Source organism: Zootermopsis nevadensis, unplaced genomic scaffold (genome assembly GCF_977971745.1).
Source record: "Zootermopsis nevadensis isolate Lab colony 2312 unplaced genomic scaffold, Znev_1.0 Znev_ptg000016l, whole genome shotgun sequence".
Taxonomy (NCBI): Eukaryota; Metazoa; Arthropoda; class Insecta; order Blattodea; family Termopsidae; genus Zootermopsis; species Zootermopsis nevadensis.
This window is the reverse complement of record NW_028259148.1, coordinates 15,507,709-15,529,290: the sequence shown is the minus strand read 5'-3', so window position 1 is coordinate 15,529,290 and position 21,582 is coordinate 15,507,709. Positions and strand designations below refer to the sequence as shown.

The 21,582-nt window shown below is 43.4% G+C and overlaps 2 protein-coding genes across 4 annotated transcripts in view; one reads left to right on the top strand and one right to left on the bottom strand.

Annotated features, from left to right (window-relative positions):
* cpx (synaptic transmission protein complexin) overlaps window positions 1–21,582 on the bottom strand; it is a 482,383-nt gene that overhangs the window by 415,716 nt on the left and 45,085 nt on the right. The gene's annotated exons all lie outside the window — the stretch shown is intronic.
* Window positions 13,815–21,582, top strand: part of LOC110826556 (protein Skeletor, isoforms D/E) — a 60,105-nt gene continuing 52,337 nt past the window's right edge. Inside the window, exon 1 of the mRNA XM_087349759.1 lies at window positions 13,815–13,924. Within this exon, the coding sequence (XP_087205885.1) occupies window positions 13,873–13,924 (52 nt within the window). The 5' untranslated portion in view covers window positions 13,815–13,872. The remainder of the gene's footprint in view (window positions 13,925–21,582) is intronic.

The window sequence follows — 21,582 nt, the reverse complement described above, 5'->3', positions numbered from 1 at the left end:
CGTCACGCGCCACAAAATTCTCAAACATCTTTTCTATACAAGCAGTCACAGATCACCAATCTGTGACTCGCTGTTTACAAAAATTGTACAAACTTCGCACTTCGGCTTTGAAAACGAGCCACGAACACAGACTCACGACAATGAAACCAATGGAATAAATGTAATGTGCTATTGACAGGAAGCCAAAACACAGCCTACATAAATCGGTGTGCACGTATTTCCGAAGATTTTAAATATTTTGGCAAAAATATATTTTGTAACGCAAATACGTGCAGTTACTTACGTATAATTTATTTAAGACGTGACGGCTGGGTATTAGTCAAAACTTTAAGGACAAGAACTGTACCACAGAATCCCTGGACTCGGTTCAGACGTTCACACCCTGCACCCAGAAGCTGCCTGTGTGCAACCGAGTAGACAAGACATTCCTGTATTAGAAAACAAAGGGGCACGACTGGTCGCCACAGAAATCGACCTCCGTTTACAGAGAGTGAGTGCACTTTAAAACGGAAATATCTGAGCTTCATATCGAGACCAACGACGTAAAAAAACACACAGAAGGGATGAGTACTCCACTGGAGTGTTCCGTTCTTATTTCAGTAACTTTCACTAGAGCAGCTGTCTGACCGAATTCGTTTGTTACAAAGGTTAACCGCGTTTCTTATGCTCTACTTTTACGAATGTGAACGCCTCTTGGGTCCCTCAGCCGTGATGAATCAGCTTCCTCTCACACACAATCAGTTCGCCGCTGATCAAGGCTCATCAGTCACCCAGCGTCCGGACGCTACGGGCAGTGAAAAGGACGTTTCGTCAGCACGGACTTTCGCGTCAAAGCGGATCGCGTGTTTCATCTGTCGTCCTCAGTTTCTTGTTCAAGTCAGTACGTGCTTTATCACTGCTTTGTGTCTGCACGGGCAATCCGTTCTGGTCCACGCGAACCCGGGCCTACATCAGATCAGATAAAATAGGAACGTCAATCCACCGAGCAGAGTCATCCTTGACAAGCTAACAGTCGCTCAGTTAGTCAACAAATCCCCTGCCAGGAGATAAAAGGAGTCCCTAACCTGAGCCAGATGAATCCATTCTAACCGCGCGAGCACCTCATTTTCTCGATCTAGGTTAATGTTATCCTCCCACCAACGTGCCTAGCTGAGTGTATTCGTTTCTCATATCCCCATGCGTGCTGCACGTTCCGCCCGTCTAATCGTTCTTGACAAATGCATACATACATATTTTATTACATTCCATGGATCTATAAGTTAGTCAGATGACGATAGGATGTTGAAAAAGACATAATAATAATACAATACATATTATAAAGTACAATTCATACTATTATATAAATATCACATAATACAAACAAAGGGTTCACCTAAAGAAATGATAAGTTACAAATAAATCCACCCATTACATACAATAGATAAATTATGACTTACTTGTAAACATTAGAAATTCATCGACAGAGTAAAAGGAGTGTGTAATTAAGTATCTTTTTGATGCTGGTTTAAATTGTGCCTTTTTATTTACAAGACTTGTGAGACTGTTGAAAATGTTGATTCCTGCGTAATATTCAGTCTTATTACTTTCTTAGCCGCGCAAACTACGTTCACTTCTGAGACTTAGGGGCCACACAGAACAGCAGACAGCCATAAGTTTTAATGTCGTGCTCCCATGTACAGGCGGCCCCTTCCTTTGAGATCGTCTTAGTAATTTGTTTCCGCACTTCTCAAATATCCACGCGTGCTACATGGCCGTTCACTCTCATCCGACCTGGTCCGACCATCCCAGCGCTACAAGTGACGAATCTCCTCATTAAGCAGTTTTCTGTGGCACCTCAGCACTTCGCGTCGTCTGTTATGAAATCGCAAAAGCGTGGGATAGTCAAAACGGATCGAGGTCAGATGAGCACTTCTGCAACAAAAGAAGTTCTCTTCTCAAGACCGGCTCCATTTTGTCTGAAGGCTTCGCTCTTTCGTGTCATTACAGCCGCAAATCATACCGACAGCGCACATTTGCAGAATCAGTCAGGTCACAAAGAACCCGCGTAGGAGGTTCATAAAAGCGACCAAGCTAATATTTTCCATCCCTCATTGGTGCCAAATTGCCCCACCTTCCCTCACACACGCAACGCATTGTTTCGTTTCGAATTTAATTCATGTGAGAGAGCGAAGGTGGGCTCGTGTTTACGTGTGTGCATTATCTGGGCACTCCTACTGAGAGCAGATCTGCAGATACGAATAGTTTTAAGGCATTCCGCGCGGTGCAGTGCAACACGCCCATGGCCGGGTGAGGGGGGGGGGAGGACGCGTTCCTCCTGTCCGCTCACACAGCGTCTTAAGCACTTTGAGTCACAATAGGACAGACATAGGCGTAGGCTATTGTTACAGAACTGTGTTCTGCAGTGCGTGAATTATTATTCTACGCATTTAATTACATTATTTATAACACGAGGACACGCAGAACTTTCACATCTTACTCAGATCAACGTCTCGTATGTGTTACGATCAGTGTTTCGTCCTATGGACCCTTTCGTAGGCATTCCAATGACCTTAATGTACATCAGAGGTCAGTACAGAAATGGCCATTTTTCCCTGCAATTCACCGTTTGCTGAGGTCCATTGGGCTGAAGACTAAAGAGGACAGACCTCTCTATTACGCGTTGGGTTTATGTAGGCAAAGCAAATAACGCATGACATAAACGTTCATTACACATTTAAACTACATGGAAAATAACCCCATAGAATAAGACATAAACTTAGAAGATGAGTCTAAACTTAAGATGGACAGACGCAGACACGAACTGAGGCGTTCACGTGAATTCCACGATCTTTTGTGTCCCGTGACAACAGAAAGTTGAATGCGAGATAAAAGTAATTTATCGCAGTTGTTATCATCAGAACTTGTGCACTTCACGCAAGGCGAGGCCAACAGACGCATTTCGTTGGGAAGAAACTCAGAACGCAAGATCGCCTGTGCATCGCCAGTGGGACCTTCCGACAAAGCTCCGCGTGTTCAAGGACGACGTTTCTACTGAAGATTTCGTATTCTGAGGTGCCGGGTTCGAGTCGTGAGCGACCTTCCACGGTTCCTGAACAAAAATTATGGGCAGAGGGACGTGGAAAGACCACAAGAGCCCCCCCCCCCCCCCCCCAAAGTCCCTTTCAATTCATAATTTGCAAACCAGTCACAGTTTGACGTATTGCAAAACAAAACCATGCATTGTCAGCGAAGGACACAGAGACGCTGCCCGCGGTGGAGTCGGACGGGCGAGAGGGCGAGCGGACTTGATGTAGGGCAGAGTGCGCCCTGGGCGACGACAAGCAGGCTTCATGAAAGTTGGCGACAGGAGGAAGAACTGACGAGCCTTGAAACCAACAAGAAGCGACTCCAGTGAAAATGAGAATTGTCATGGCTGAGTAAAACATCGGAAAGCCGCCAGCCTTTAAAATCGACAAGCATTACACGCCTGACACGTGGCCACAGAATGTCAGGCGAAGGAAAGAACTACACATACGAGGATAAAGTTAGATAGCGGCCTTTTGTGAACATGGCAGACATTAAGAGTGTGTGCCATGTCTTGTGACGTCAAGCCACGCCCATCTCACGCGCCCTGAGTTGAGCATCCCGTCAATATTCAGCGAAGAGTACGACTAACGAAGCTCCTCATTATGTACTTTTCTCCATTCATTTATCACTTCCTCTCTTCTTTAACTAACTTTGCATTTTATGCTCACTCGTAAACCGAACTGACCGGTTCGCCACTGAACTGTAACAAATGAGCATCGCTAAGCGAAAGGAGCCCGCCGACAGAATCTAACCTAAGCCTCACGATAATTCCCTGCCGTACACTTTAATATTATCCCCCCTCCCTCCGCTGTGTCTCACAAACAGTCGTTTCCCTCAAGGGCATCCCAACCAAAATTTTGTGTGCATTTTTAATGGCCTCCATGCGTGCTAAGTGTTGTCTCTCTCATCCTAATTCATCATATCACTCCACCGATGTGGGTGAAACAGCATAACTTATGAGCGTATTTCTTATGCATGAGATTTGAGGTTCTCATAGCGGAGAAATATCAGTGGCGGTATTCTCGGTTGTAACGCCATAAGAACTAATCAACGTTTCGGAGGAACAAACTGCCTCTATCTTCAGAAATGAAGCTGTATTTTCCTCAGGAACTATGGTATGTGCCTACAAGTCCACAGGCCAATGCGTTCTTCATGTTCTTTATCGTGTTTTAATTTTTAATTTTTGAAGGCAAATATTGTCCCTGTTCTCCCTCGATCTGTGTCCTTGTAACAGAGAGAGCGTTCCACATCAAGACGCAACATGATCTGTAATTATAATTTCGTAGACACGTATTGTCTTGATGAGACAATACAAAGCCATGATCATGTTTTTATTATTTATTGACTTACGACATACTTTCACAGCCCACTGATTTAATAATTTTAATGACGGGGTTAAGTACAGTGCTCAGACTGTTTAACCACAGGTTATCAATCGTCGGATGTGACAGCGAGAACCTCACGAGCAGAAGGAAGATTTCCAAGGCTGCGTGATTAGCCCGACCGACTGACTGCGGGTTGCGAAGTGTCCCAGACTGAAGAAAATTACGAGATTCGAACCCAGTACTTGTGGCGCAATACTGCATTGGCATGGCCCAGAGATGTGTCCGGTTACTTGGGAAACAAGCGAACGCTGCGATGCGCAAACTGGAGTAATTAGCCCGTCTAATTCCGCCTCATTAAAGAGTAATCGGCACGGATTGAGTTAGGCCACGCTCCTCTCCCAACACCTCAATGCACTCCGCTCCTACTTCTTCAGCACACTGAGTCCTCAGCGGTTCGTCTACTGGTCCCACACCGGACGCCGTGCGTTACCTACGTTTAGAGAGAGACGTATAACCCGAAAATAAAGGCCACACGTTCCTTAAATAAAAGGGCACTGTGCTCCACGTGAGGTATAATTTTAGTGTACCTCTGTGTACACACGCATGAAGCAGAGTTCGCCTTAAGAACAGACGACGATCCTCTACGGAACAGACCCAACCCGGAGAAAGTTTAAACTATACACTCACACTCCCTATCTGTAAGATGCAGTTTAATATTATCCTCCGATCCGCTAACCTTAGGTCTCCCAAATATTTTATTCCCTTCAGGTTTGCGACAAATTCATTATCGCACCCTGAAGTACGTCGAATTATGCCCGGAGTAGTAATTACCGAATGTCTGAGAACCACTGAAATTAAGCAAAGACCACTAAAGTAAATAACTACCTCGGTGCAGAATAATTCTCGAGGACGCTCAGATATTCAAGAAATTCCCCGCCTTTCACGGAACCCGAATGTTCATTACCGTATCAACAAAAGCCCCCTTCCCACCGGTCCCTGTCCTGAGCAACATGAATCGATTCCACACACTCAAGCTTCATCTCCCTAAGATTCATTTTAATATTATTACCTCCCCCACCTACGCCAAGATCTTCCGAGGAGTATCTGCCTTTTCAGGCTTTCCGACGAACACTTCGTACGCATTTCTCATGTCCCACGTCCGAGCTACATGCCCCGCCCATCTCATCCTCGTTGCTTTGTTCATTTTAATAATATTTGGTGAACGTCACAAATTATAAAGCTCCTCAGTTTCCTTCGCCCCCTCTTGCCCCTCCATCCCTCTCAGGTCCACCCTGTTCTTAGACAAACTCATTCCAAGCTTCCCTTAGCGTAAGAGACGAGGTTTCACACTCGTACAAAACAGCAAGTAGGTGTGACGAGGAACAGGACCCAGCAAATTTCAGATAATATTAAAACGAACGTTCCGACGCCAAGTGATGTTTGCACGTATTAAGGAAGAATTTGAATATTTTGGTGCGAAACACCTGCGGTGACGATCACGAACATCGAGAGAGAGAAATATTACTGAAGAGGACTGAAGAATTTTATGTTTAAAAGAAATAACTCGATAGATAAGCTTGAGCTATACAAATGAAACGTTGAACGCCTGGGCGTTGTAACTGTTTTCTACGCTACTGTATCATAAAACTGCTTATTTGGTGGCCAACATAAAGACCAGGTGGTCGACTGCCAGCGTTCGCTTAACTACGCAGCAACCAACAAAATTATTAACAAACAAGAGGCTTAGCACCTCGTGTGTTGTGATTTTGTCGAAACTGATCCTTGTTTTGCCGACTACTCAAGGAGGTTATTTAAGCCCTGAAGAGGATTGGTTCCAGCAGAGCGAAAGCCATGCCTTCTGCACTCATCGTTAACGCATCAGCGAAACTGAGGCACCTCTTGCTAAGTCCAGCGTGACAATTACCTTGAACCCTCGAGCGCTTTTTGATTCTCAAGTCTGAGCGACTTTGGATAATCTTCCTCGTTTCTCTTCACTAATGACGTCTACATTAGTAACAGCATAAGTTAATGAGCCCACTTCCGTTACAAACCAAAGGGACAAAAAATTTAATTATATTAAATTCCCGAAAGAATACTGACCACAGCTTCCCCTGTTAGCTTCTTTTAGCAATGCATATGACGCGTACCTTTTTCTCCACATAATCCATGAAACAGTTTTAACACACATTCGCATATGTTAGATATTTCACTACAAACTGCCATCGAATTTGTCTTCATTTATCGAAATTATTTAATTTCCTTTTGTGTTGTTATATCAGTAAATATTATAAGGGCTATTAAGAAGTTTATAAATAAAACGCAAAGTTTGGCCCTCACTTAGCTTAATGATATCCTTCCTGTAATCAATATTTATATGAAAACAAACGACCAACTTGTTACAACGCATAAATTCTTCAATAAATTTTATGAAACTGACATTTGTAATGAATATTTACAAAAAATATCCAATGTCAGTTCACTGAATATAGAAACTGTTAAATATACAGGGTGAGTACAAAAGAACTCTGCACTTTCAAACTAACAAAGAAAACAAATGCAGCATACTTATAGCTTCACACCTCCACCAGTCGATGGTAAAACTCTCAAAGTTTTGTACATACCTCACAGAGACTCGATGTGTGCTTTACAAGTCACACGGCAGATGGAGACACGATAATCCAACTCTGCTCTTACCCAAATCGAAACAGATATCCCTCTGCAGGTTTTTACAGTAAACCCTTGACGTTACTGCGACAACACGTGCTCTAGAAGTGTCAATGGTGCACTCACCTGAAACAAAGTAAGCTCAATTTAATGACAATAATACGGTTTGGCCTGGATTACGTGGAAATAATTTTGAATCTCGTGCATGACCACTCAGAGACTAACAAGTCCCACCGCCACTTGACACACTCCTTAGCTAGATTAATCCACTCAATCTTCTTTCATTAAAACTCGCTGTAAATTTACTCTGCCATTTTTAGTCGTCTTTTTACAGATTTCCTTGTCAAAATACTGTGCGCATTTCTTTCTTGTGTCCAAATAGAAAGAGCATATTTGGCTTGTGTCATTTCTCAAGACGTGGGTAAACTGAATTTCCGCAATTTTCAGCAAGATTAGGCCTTCAAGTGAACAGAGAGCCCTTGGAATCTGCCCCCGATCCTCCCACTGTGAATGACGCTGCGTCATTTTGTAGATTTCATTGTACACAGTAAATCCTCGTCCAATGGGGTTGAAGTTCTTCGAAAGCTGTGCGTTCGATGAATCCGCGTTGGCCGAACATAATACTATATATGGGATTGATAGGGATGTGGGAATACGGACGTGGAAAGCCAAAGTAAATAAACATTAATGATAAACATTTTTAAACACACTGTATAAGTAAAGCGTGATCGGAAATAGAATCGTTAAAGTAAAGCATCAAGGGAAAGTTAGACTTTAAAGTAAAATATCAACGGAATGTCGTCAGGCGAACTGCTGCGAGCTAATTCCACCGCGAAACTTGCACGGAATGTGAATTTTCTCATCCAGTGTCGTGCAACCTCGAAACTTTTCTTTTCTTCATTATCTTTCTTGTAATATAACGCGGTCCAATGGCAATATTATAACCAGTAAACCGCTAGACAACAAAATGACCTTGGGTCACGCAGTTTGTGGGACGAAGGGGGGGGGGGGGTTAAAGAGGCTGGAAGGAGCAGAATTCTTCACTCTTACGTACGCCGAATGAAATAAGCCAAGAAGTTTGTACAAATTCTTCAGCTAATAAACAGCACTAGTAGGGCTTGTTTTATTGAGAGCGTATAATCGAATCCGCGTTAAAGAAGGGTTTACTGTGCACGATAATTTCAGACGAGCGGACATCATATCCATGTTCTCTCTCTCTCTCTCTCTCTACGAGCATTTGTTTCAAATTGCTACCGTTCAGTTTATCCCCAGAGGCATTTAAACAACTTTCTACTTAATTTCTCTGCGGATTGGGGACATCGCTCGGTCCATGACAGAACGCGGGATACACTGCAAATAACCGGAGCCTTACCTCCACGACCCACGTACGCCATCACTGCCTCCTTCGTCAAACGGGGCACTGCATTCTCTCTGCCTCACTACTTCAGTGTTGAAGCCGGGACCAAAATGTGCGTTTCGCCTACGTCACTAGCTTGCGGGTCGAGGGAAAAGCATACGAATGTACTACTAGCTGATCAATACGTAAATGCTACACTTTTATGTAAATCGAAGGTTCAGTGTTCTCGAGACCAGTCCGAAGCCAGATAAATCCACTCCAGAACTTCTCATCATGTTTCCTTCAGATGCATTCTCCCGCCTGTGCCCCGGTTTTCTACGTAATCTCTTTTTTTTTAAAAAAAAAAAGATTTTCAAGCGAAAACTTCGTAAGCAGTTGACATCTCAGCCACTGGCGTTGCATGTTCCGACCACCTCATACCCCTCAGGTTGACCACCCGAACAACTTTGCTTGGTGAAAGTACAGCTTAGTGGAGATTCGCCTAATGAAGTGTTTCCATTCAGGCAAATCGCGGTTTGTGTGAACACATTCTTCGGGAGTCTGTGACTAATGATGTTAGCCGAAGAAGCGAATTACAGCGACAGCCTCTGTTCACTTCCTCGTGCTGTGACCTTTGGCCAGGCAATTGCGTGCCGCACTGAGCCTTCTTCCTCATCCTCAAGCTGAAAGGTCACGCTCTCTGGTCAAGTGTTTACTTTCAAGGCTCAAATTTTAAAGTGTAAGGCTTCACACTTACCTAAGCCGACGGACGGCTGAGACGACCTTCTGAAACTGACAGCACACACAAGGTTTCTCGGCCTTTCTACTGCAGCGTCTTTGAACGACGTCTTTCTGTACCGGATGCCAAGCAGGAGGCCGCGGCCCCAGGATTCTCTCAGCAGTTACCTTTAACCTCCGGCCGTCTTACTCTGGTATCCTCTGCTGTTCTTGGTTTGAAAATGCTTATTTTAAACAACAGACATTTTTTCTGCCAAAGACCAACTAGTGCGATCATAAATACATTTCAGTTTCGCGGTCACCGTCAGATCAGATCTGTCGATGCAATGCCAACGCGCTGAAGAAGGTTTTACGTGCCGATGATCTGTAAAGAGTCTGACAGCAAAGGCACTTCCAGGCTCGTCTTAAAAACCCTGGAATTCTTCCGTTCTGCGTTTTGCCTATCGACAGTGACCGTATCGGATACCCGACGCAGGACCGTCAATGGAGGAGGTCTCAGTCGACACGCAACCCAAAGGGGGTGAGACGTTCTCGCCTTTCAATCACCTGCCACGGCTGACAGCCCCAGAAGAATTCGTTATATCACAGCCCAATTTGGCAGCAAGTGTACACCCCTGTGCTTAACTGTAGGTTTACTGAAGAACATAAAACTACGCCCAATTTCAACATTAAACTTCTAATTTTCGCAGTAGACACGTCTGTAACTTTGAAGATATAAAATATTCTGACACAGTATTTGTGTGTGTGATGTCGCCACATCTTATCCCATTACAGGCACTGCAGAGTAAGTCGGGTACAGATTTCGTAAGTTCGCTTGGTTTTATGACATCCTGAAACAAGAAAACTTCAACTTACGTAAGTCATTTCCCGAGAATCTACACCCGCTTCTGAGAAAAGAAAATTGTACTCTGCTGCGTCCTCCCTTTCTTCTCTCCCTGAGTCTTCGTGTATCTCAGTCTGTCTATTTCTCCCTAGTTTCCTTCTACTCTTTTGCACTTCTCTCACTAACTCCCTGTGAAGGGCGATCACATCTCCCACGCAGGGTAAGACCTCTTGCTGAAACATTGGTAGAAACACGAAGCCGGTTACTTGCGTGACTGTGATACTCCATTATTTGAAGCATCGAACACTAAAGTGTCCTTTACGTTCCTAAAACGAGAAGTAGGCATTCAAAGAATTCGCCATTGCCTAAAAATTATTATTTTCATTTAGAAAGTTGTTGAAATAATCGCAGGAGTGATTTATCTTCTCAGTTTTACACTCGTGCATCGAGATGCCTGTCGAGGATGCACGAAGAAACGTCTTCGAGACAAACAGAGACCATCGTTTTGTATGTTTCACCGACGCAATACACAGCACTTATTATCAACAATACCATTTGAAAACTACGCTTTTACACTGATTAAAGCAGAGCTTGGTACGGAGGATTAATAATTTAAGAATTAAGTTCAGGACAGGCGTCTTAATCAGTAAAAGCTAAAAAGCGAAAAAAAATTGCATTCATTAAACTGCTAACTACGCCCGCTTAATTACACATGAAACTTTTATTGACGTCTCCTCGCTGGCTGGATGATGACTGTTTCTGACACAAATGATGGATTGCATTACGAGTGCGGGGCGTTTGAGTGACTAGGTGTGGCTCTTCTGCGGTACGGACATTAATTAAACTCAGTTCCTTTATTAGAGTGTCTGCCGACAACAACAACGAAAGCCATGACAGGGAAACATTAATACGTAACACGCACAAAACAACACAAGTAAAAACATGGAATTGATCTGAAAACGATGTCGTACGGAGGAAGTGCCCTCAAAGGAGACAACGCTCTTGCTAAAAATATTCAACAGTCTTCAAAACATCATTTGCGCCAATGAGACGCCTAGCTGGAGGACAATGTCTCTGCGCACTGCTCACGATGAAAGCAGAAAATTCTCTATAGAGTCCCCTCCAGGCACACGAATTCCAACAGTGCACAAGGCAAAATGGCTATTTATTTTGTCCTTGAACACACTAATAAGAAACAAAGCATAATAATAACAATAATATCTGCAGGAACAGTTGAGTTACGCCGTCGGCACTGCAGAATTCGCCCGACAATACGCGTTTGCGTCCTGTATAAAAAAAATACCACAATCAAGTTCCCTGCGATTTACGACGTCTATCGAGCGATCTGGCACTAGACTATTTGTTGCAAGAACCGCAAAGTTAACACCCCCCAGTCATAAAGCTGTCACCCTGAAGACATCAAAATAAGTCCACGCCAAAGAAACTCTTCGCACATTTGTGTCTGTATTAACCACATCTTCACTGTACGCCTCAAACCAATATCTGTGTGCGGATAGCCGACAAGGGGCTGTCCTATCTTCGTATAAAGCACGGGGTTGGTCATATGGGGATGACAGGGAGAGGCATCCGTCCAGTAGATTTTAAGATGGAACACACAGACAGAATTTCCCTATTTGCCTTCCGTTCGTGCTAGATAAGTTCCTAGTCAGTTTAGCGGTTCTGTTGTCGTCAGAGTTAATTTTAGATTTCTAGATATTGCCATATAATAGCATAATTTTCTCAAAGGCATTTAATGCGCAATGAACTTTAATTGCAATAAAATGAGTTCGCTTGCGACATCCTGCAGAATCTGGCACAGCGAATTACTTTTATTTGGCGATAATTAGGCTTTTGTGTGCACTTCTGATGCAACGTTCGTGTTGCCATAGCAACTGCAAAGGCACAAATTGCCATGGTGACAATATGGCCGCTGAATTGCGCAACATTAAACTAACGTAACTAGACAGTAGATGGGCAGATACTGCAGAACGATGCGGAAATTTCATCCTAAATCGTTTTGATTACCGTTCTGATACAGTGCGTTAAACACAGTTTCCTACAATAAATAAATAAATAAATACTATATTCCTTGCCCTCGACAGTTCTACATTTTTGCAAAACGCTTGAATATTAAGTTTTCCCCAAGTACTAACGCATAACTCCTACGCCCAAGCCCCCTGGTGCCAGCTGAAGGTTGACTAGTTCGATGACTATCAGCTAAAAAGCGAATTTTTAATATTTTCCAATCGTTTTCGACTGCATTTGCAATGGTTCACTGTTTCCAAGATTCATTCGTCATGTTATATTCGTGTTGAAAACGCACGTCATGAAGATGGCTGTCTTCTGGGCTGTAGCGCCGCGTAGTCAGGTAGGTGTTAACCAACGTTTCAGAGTGCGCAGCGCTACAACCCAGAAGACAGCCATCTTCGTACTCAGTGCCGTGAGAGCCCCAAATCCTGCTTATAAGAGATGATTCACGAGTGATGTGACTCAAATATTCGGAACGCCATTTGCTTATATAATTTACAACTTAATTTGTACAATGCAGTTTGATTACATTTTTCTGGAGTAATGCTACCCTTTTATTTAACTTTGGGGGGCGGGGGGGGGGGGGGTTTGTGAAAAAAGTTTGTTATCTGTATTTTTCGTCATTATTTTTCAAATGTATCAGATGTCTCTGATTAAAAGTATCTTCTGCATTACTACGCTAGTTATTTAGCATTGCTATTTGTTTCATTATTTCTTGGTTTTCCAAGGGTTCATTTTCAGTTCTTTGTTACGCGTATCCAAGAGATGCCTTTCTCCGTGTCGCGGGAATATTTATATATATATACTCACATCTGTAACCATCAGCGTTCTATAATATTAGACTTTGTGTCTTTTCCGAGTACTGCTACGTCCAAGTAATGCAGTTTTTTGTTCTCATCTGTGAAGTTTATGTTTCACGTAAGCCATTAAACGCCCCCTGTGACCTCATCTAGCGATGTTTTTGTGTCTCCATACAACAAGAATGAATTACCGACGTACATGGAGCTTTAAGTTACTCGTGCCGCAGTGACGTCCCGTCCCGTCCCATCGGACACACACACACACACAGTCTTTCAAAATCAATCTTTTAGGGCAGAACGTTTCCCGATCATAGATGTCTCCCGGTTCTCACAGACGGACCGACCTCGTCAGAGAGACGTACCTGATGTCTAAACGGATTCGTAGTTTCAGAAGTGGGCCTAAGGCCGCAAGAACTGAAGAAAACTAAACTTTAAGCTTTCCACATCACCAATGCTCAGCGTTTAAGTCATTATTAGGATATTTTAATTAACATTTAATTCACGTGATGTACCTGTCAGCTGCTTAGTATTCTTGACAATACACTGTACATTCTTTAGTTCAATGTTCCATGTAAATATTTTCTTAACACTGCCCAGTCTTTTATGAAGATCGGCTGTGACTCTCTCTGCAAGTTTGTGAGCGCATTGATTCGGTAGCACGTGTATCCATTTGTACGTATTGAAATAATTTATCGCAAATTAATTTCGGACACCGATCCAAGTTCTGTTTTAGCCCTATCTTACATATGGGCGTTGAACCCTTTCCTATTGGCTGAATAATTGATCTTCTGAGTAAAAGATCATAATTGTGGACTTTCACTACTTTAATAACTCATTTCTCCAAGGTTTTGACGACTTTTAAAGCGAGAACGCGTCGAGAAGGCGTGCGTGGTCCCTGACATCGAACAGCAGACCTCCGAGTCAGTGCCGGTGTCTAGGCGCGAGTTGTCAGTCTGACATGGTCCAATTGTTTTGGGCCGAGAGTAAGACGTCAGTCAGTGGAGGGGCAGAGAGATTTCTCTGCCCCTCGCTACAAGAGCGAGGCCTGTCGCTTGCTTGCCTCAGTTACTACTCTGTCCTCAGACCGGAGCGATGCTGTTCCGACCGGCGCTGCTGGCCGTTGCCACTCTCATCGCATCTGCAAGTGAGTACAGTATTCAGTTGGCACCCCTGGACACGGGCTTCATTAATTGACAGCCTCAGGAGCTCAAACGTCGTCGGTCAAAATTTTGTTTAATATTTTCCGTTGAACGCATTCCTTTAAAATCGCACTCAGAAATTTAATAATTTCGATTTTTAAAATATTGTTTATAATCGAATTCATGAGGGTGAATTAAAGGGATACCTAAAGGTGATAGACCAGGTAGGTTACAAGGCCATGAAGCGTGGAAGGCTAATATGAAGTTTCCACGCCGGTTCCTACTTAAAAAAACTTCCTCTGGAGCAGTTATTTCCGTGTCAGCCCGTAATGCTACCTCCGATAGCCGATGAATGGTTTGCTTAAATGTTGAGAGACTTCGTCAAACGTTTCCATCTCTGAAGTCCACATCAGACAAGAATTTCTGAGGCAGTGAGCTGGCTTACAGCAGGATCCAAAAGAGGACACGTTTGTTACTCAGCGAGTAATTTCTAGACCAAAGAAAGAAGTCAGTCTTGCCAACCGCCGGGAAGTTTTCTCCCAAACTAATGTCGCGAATGAACTGTTTAACTTGATGAACACGAACGTGTGATTTCTCTCACTGAACAAGCCAGTAACATTTCGGCAGATCTCGTCCAAACACGGTAAGTCCTGCTACAGAGGCCGCGAGTCACAGGAAATCCCGGATAATATGGCTAATTCAATATAAAAGAATTCGACAAGATATGTTTCGAAAAAAATATATGATACGGCTTATCGACTGGAGGTTTGACTGACCACGTAACCCTCATAAAATTGTTATATGTTAATGCTGCTACATTTGGAGGTTGCGATATGCCAGAACTGTCTCAAACAAACGTTACACTTTCCATGCTACGAGCAACTTTTGACGTGGCTCAAGCTTATTGTGCGCATGCGTGCAAACTCTGCAACTCTTGTCACTTGAGCGCTGGTCGCGTGCAATTAATCGGTTTCATTAATTCGGACTTATACTTCAAGTAGTGCTCAAATCAGATCAAGCACTCTTCGCAATCTGACGGACGCAACCCGTTCGCCTTGATGTTCGTTTACTGAAGATCCTGTCGCAAAGTCGACACACGGCACGTCGAAGGAAGTTTCGAAAAAAAAATCGCGTATCTTAGACGGCCACTGATTCTGCCACATAAAAATACGAGTATTTTGTACGACGGTCAGTTTTTAGGACCGAAGTTTAATTCAGTGTACCACTGCTAAGGCAGTTCAGTGCCTGTGAATGATTCGTAGTCATGTAAAATAGCTCTCACTGGACCAATAAGGACAACGAAAATTATTTTCCCCTCATAAAGTTCGGTGTAAACCTCGCGACTCAAATTCGACTTATAGGCTGAGGCACGCACTTGTTAAAGTATTTGTCTTCATAGCACGTTGAGGCCGTGTTGCACAAACTGAACAAAACTTCTGGAAATCTGACATAACTACCATGCCATTAGCAGGGCAATTCCGGAGTACGTTCTAAAAATTTTCACATTTAAAGAAAACTGTGAAAATTAGTTATATTTCCCCTCGCGTTTAACATTGCAGAAGAAGCCTGGACATCATATCGCATTTCAATTCTTGACATCCAATTGATGTTTCACCCGTGTAACATTTTTATAATACCACATCGGAAACCAACAGACTTAAAAATAATATAACTGCATAAAATCCTGTATTAATTATTGCTAATAACGTAAAATCACGGCCACACAAGGCATTCAATCTGAAGCAAATTCAAATGATTTTAGCTTCCGTCGTTCGTCTGTGGTTCAGTGACTTTGTTGCAGTCAGCCGTCGATGAACAAACCACGGCGTCTACGGTGACGCCTTGTGTGCCCGATTCACACTGCACCACGAAATTTAAAGAAAACTTGCCAAAACGCAAGGAGTAATAGAACTATCGAATATTATACCACTCCAAAGGACAAATATCCCACCTTCAGCAGCGCCGCCGGGATTTCCCTTCTACGTGAGCTCATTTTAAACAAATCTCGGAGAGAAAAAAGTGCATTCCAGCTGCCCGTACTTGACGTCATAATCGTGAACGAATAAAATGAGACATTTTCTGTTTTATCACGGAAAGATAGCCTACAATAATAAGAATATATAATATATAAGCAAAGCCCCACCCAAGCGCCTTTATTCAAAGAATGTAGTGTAAAGACGAGACCACGATCGCAGTTGTAAAGTTCACAGAAGGAATATAAGATACTTAGCACGCATTACGCGCGGGAAATGCACTGACGAATGCTTGAAACTACAAGTACAAACAGATTCGCGGTACGCTACGTTCCGAAACGTCCGAAAGACGACCGACTGCGACAACGTCCTGACGAATTCTGGGGCAGGAACGAGTCGGTGTCTTGCCAGGTTGATAGTGATGATATCGATCGTGTGGCGGTGTAGTTTGAGCTTTCTTTGAAAGAAAATCCGTCCGTATGATAAATACAGTTAATTATTTTCTTAAATGTTTATTACAAGTACTATTCGTTGTCGAGAATATTAAACAAGATGCAAGGAAAATTAGTTTACAGCTCTGTGCAACGTATAATGTCTGGACCGTTGTTACTTTCACGTGCAATAAATAAACATGAAGGCAATATTTAAGCAGTCTATTTATTTATTAATTAATTTACTTAACGAAGCTTTTCCAATAGCCCAGACTACATATCGTCGGAGCACACAATTTGAATCAAGGGGCAGCAGACTCAGCTGGATTCAGTGTAGGACTGCGCAAAGTGGGTCACTTTGCTTACAGGTCAAAACTCTAGCGAAGCCCCCCCCCCCACCCACCCCCCACCTTAGAGAGTCGCGTTCTAGCCTCGTCCCGCTCGGCGTTGTGCACAACTGCCCACGGAGAATGCTACACGGACGTGGGCACCTTTATTTGCATGGCGTGTAGTTCTAGGACGCCGGCGACAGACTGCGAAAACAGAAAGTCTCATACCGTCGCAGATATTCGCGACTTCTGTCGTAATTAAGGGAAAGCGACGGTTGCCACAGTTTCCAAGTTCAGGGAGGACAAGGCGACACGGCGAGCGGTGACAACAGGACGTTCACGTGTGACGGCGTCCTGCGAGATGGCATGAATAGGTCCACGGCGGAGCATCGCGTGTTAAATGTTAAATTCGCCAGGAAGAGTGAGATACGTTCAAGAGAAAGTGTCCCGGGGGTCAAATGCCCCACTGAAACAATATTTAGAACCCTGAAGATATATTGACAATAACCTGCGTGTTAATAATATGCGGAAAACCAAAATGTCGACTTCCGGCTTCTACAGAAGTCTGAGTAAAATATGTGGATAGTTCGTGTTACCACTGCGGTGTATTGTGTGTTCACGTATCCTCTTATGCAAGACAAAGCTTCGGCCGGAAAACCATGACAACTTGAGATTCAATCTGACGCCACGAACTTACTTACAGAAACTGAGTTTATTAAGTGGGCCTCATGACCACAAACAGCGTAAGGTCATAGGTTCAATAATCTTGCAGCTGTCTCTCTTACCTCCAATTTCTTGTGCAGGGTACTTAAGAGACATGCAAGCTGCGATCGGACACTGTCCTACTTTTTTTTTACTTCAATGCGCTGACATTTTGGTTTCCTGTCCGTTGACACAAATTCTTCTTACTTTATTGACAAGATTACGCAAACTATATAAGACTCGAGGTTCTTACGGCTACTCAATGCAGTAAAGTCCTATCGGGCGACCAAGTGGAATCGCATTATGCAAAACTGTTTCTCTGGAGAACTCCATTTCCCTAAAAACTTCCTCTGACTCCTCCGGTGAATACCTGACATATAAAAAAAAAAGGTTCTCTATTGTAATCTTATCCATGTCCTACATAAATCAGCACCGATTCATACGTGAATGTCGTAATGAATTACAAAAACTCCTTCGTCTTATACCGTCGTTGGCCCGGGGCTGTCTGCTGCAACGGACGCAGCGTTCGCGCATAGCGGAAAGTCCGTCTCTCGCGGTACAGCCGCCAAATATCCTTCCTGCGCTCACACACACTGAGACGCCAGTTATTTCTCTTTTAACGAACGACCACCGACGATTTTTTCTCTCTTCCTTTTTTTTGTATTTATTCTCGCGTATTTGAAATCTGAATGCTTCTTTGCTGGTTGTGAATAATTAAACGTCTGCCCTCCGACACTAGAGTGTGCTCTTGGTTACATGTGACCACTCACAAGGCACCGGCCATTACTGTGAGTTTAATTTTATCACCCTGTATCACGACCGAATTTTTCACATCCGTGCAATACACCAGACAAAATTACACATTCTACATTTTAGTCTTGCTGTATTTAGATACAGCAAGGCAACAAAATATTCACCGAAACAATGCAAAAAGGAGGGGGGAACGTAATTTACCACTAGTTCCTTTATTTTCATGAAATGTAAACGCATATAAAAGACTGAAACACGCTGAATTATGGATCGTGCTGAAAGCACGTAGGTTACTGTAAATTTTCCAAACAATTAACGTCTTGCGTGATAACACTACGTTAGTACTGAAATACAAGGCGAGCTTTTATGTTGAAATCCCTTCAGAATTTCATCGATGTCTGTGACAAGAATGCTGACCATCACCGCCCTCATTATTTACATAAATACAGATCGGAAGACTAGAAAGTGTTAAAATGAAAAGGAGAGACTCGGTTTTATTCGCTGATGAGCAAAGTACTTCTGACAGAAAATTACGATGACTTGCAATATAACGTCTCTAACTGAAATAAAACATATTAAATGAGGACATCAACTGACATATATAACCTATGGTACTGAAAGGAAGATACACGAAAAACGCGAATTAAATTACAGATAAAATAAAACGTTAATCTCATTTACGTATAAAATTACCACGGACGTAGTAAGAGCTGTAATATAAACGGAGTTACCAAAAGGCATTTGGTAAAGCCACGAGGCCAGAGACACAACTCACTATTTAAAATGTACGAGGTGTGAAATTAAGTTCACAGAATGCACGCTTATATGTCGCGTGGAGTAGTCCCGGCGGAAAGACGAGTGATTGGTCGTTGGAGCAACGCACGAACACCGGATTTTGTGCGACTAAAATTCTGCAAATGTTAACAGAGACTTACGGTGCTGATGCTATGAAGAAATCGAGAGTCTCTGAGTGGCACAAGAGGCTTAAAGAGGGTCGAGGAGACGTGGAGGACAGCTTTTGGTCACAAGGGCACTGTTCACTTTCAGTTTCTTCAACAAGGTCGAACAATGAACCAGCGTAGTTAAATGAAAATATAGTCAAGGCTACGTGAGGCTGTTCATCGGATAAGTCCTGACCTTTGCCCTGATGCTTGGATCTTGCATCACGACAATGCACCTGCTCTTGAAACGTTCGCTGTCCGGGAGTTTTTGGCCAAAAACTCGATATTTATATTGGACCATCCGCCATGATCACCATATTTGGCCTGACTATTCCCAAAAGTAACGACCGCTTTGAAGGGCCACAGATTTTCGGACAGAACCGACATTCGGGGACAAGCGACGACCATCCCGAAGAGCGTTCCAGAAATGTTTTGAGCAGTAGAAACACCGACTCACTAAAGTGTACTGGTGCTCAAGGAGACAACTTCGAAGGCCACAGCAGCCATTAGAGTGCAAGTAATTAAAAACAACTTTTACGGGGCATTCGGAATCTTAGGTGTCACACCTCGCACTGTACAGGCCAGCCATTACGACGAAGAGCACAGAATCTGCGAGGAGGATTATAGACATCTGAGAAGTGATTTCTGAGGCCAGTATTAGGAATTATGTGGACGGTCATAAACAGGAAATCTTATACAATGTTTTAGACAATGAAATGGTTAAGGCACGTGGATCGACATTCCCTGAACGTCTGCGGTGGCAGAGAAGGTTTCATGTCCCACAGGAAGATGAGACATTGACTGAGTAAGGAAATGGTGAAGGAAATAATTCCCAATAACCTGGGAAAGGAAGTTTTTATTCGATCATTGTTATACAAGATGAAGAAGGTTATCCGATCATAGTGCGATGAGTTACGTGTTGGTGAGAATCTGTAATGCAGCGCTAGCCGGAAGTACCAGGGCCAATCACAAGACAAGAGTATTGCACTGAAGTAGGAAGCACGCGTCTCTTCGTCTCTTGCGACTTCTAATAATTCAGTGATTTTGATGTTCAAATCTAAAACTTCTTGACGATGGTGAAGAGTCAATTGAATAAAAATTTACTTGGATATTATCCATCGTCTAGTAATAAAACGTAAAACGACGTTTCGGAGATGGGTCTCTATCTCCGTCTTCAGGTTCCTACTCAGTTCGGCCCACTAGATAGAGCTAATCCCTATCTCCAGGTCCGGAGATAGGGATTAGCTCTATCTAGTGGGCCCAACTGAGTAGGAACCTGAAGACGGAGATAGAGCCCCATCTCCGAAACGTCGTTTTACGTTTTATTACTAGACGATGGATAATATCCAAGTAAATTTTTATTCAATTGATTTTGATGTTCATTTATGCGCAGATTCAAATCTGTTGTAACAGTTCAAATACCAGTAGAAACAGCGTTCCTCGTGTTTTGTTAAATACTTTCAAACAGAAGTTTCGCGTCTTATAAACTGTCAGGCGCATGTGCGCCAGGGACCTGAAGATTTTAAAGCCGTAAGAAACGCGGCGTATTTACGACCGAATTACTTCATTACAAACTTATCAAATCTCATCGGTAGTTTTTCAGACGAAACATGCGGTCGGGCATCTCCATTACGCGTTCGTTTAGGTCTTGTGACATATGACAGGCATCGTATCTTTTCTAAACTGCGATGTGATTTTCTCATCTCGATTAAATGACAACTGCGGTCGGTACGTTTGCTGATGGAACTTTCAATGTTGCGTTATTAATGAGCACGCTCTTACACGTCATAAGGGTAAATGCCGCTAGGCAACCTCTCCTACTCGCGCGTTCAGATCTCCTTAGAAAGGCTGTGAAAACATTCACTGACCTCTGCCGCAGCGATGCAAGAACACGACAGCAAGAGTTATTAAGTGTCGGCGACGAAGTAATCCGGTTCCTGAGACAAGTCACTTCTTCGGAGCTGCTTTGCGTTCACTTCGACAGAGAAACACGTCCGGCTTCCGAAACGCCGTGTTCACACAAATTAACGAAAACTGTCCCGAAGCTCGAGAAATTATAAACCTTAATGAACATTATATTGTGCGAGGGACTGTCAGATCTTCGCCCGACACGGCAGCGTTGATCGTGTCTCAAAAGACGCAGCAGTAAAATACAACGGGAAAACGCACAGAATAATACATTCATCAGGGTTCGAAATGTTTGTCCGAAGACTCTGCTTTCTCTTGAGAGAGAAAGCTGTCTCGTGATGACATTCACTTTATTTCGATGCTCCGTTCTAGAACCGCCGTAGACTCGTCGGAGGACAGCTTGACGGCGGACGACGGGCGATTCTTTGCCCCAGCTGTTCACCCCCGTACCCACCAGTGTTATGGAACATTAATGTGTGTCCTAGTTCCCCTGATTCGAATCATTTCTAGCCTTCTTTCGGTACTTCATGCTTTCATTGCCATGTGCCGATTCGCCAGCACATTACACATTTTTCTGAAGCATCAAATCGAAAAACCACCATCTTCGTGCATTTCGAACGATGCAGTTG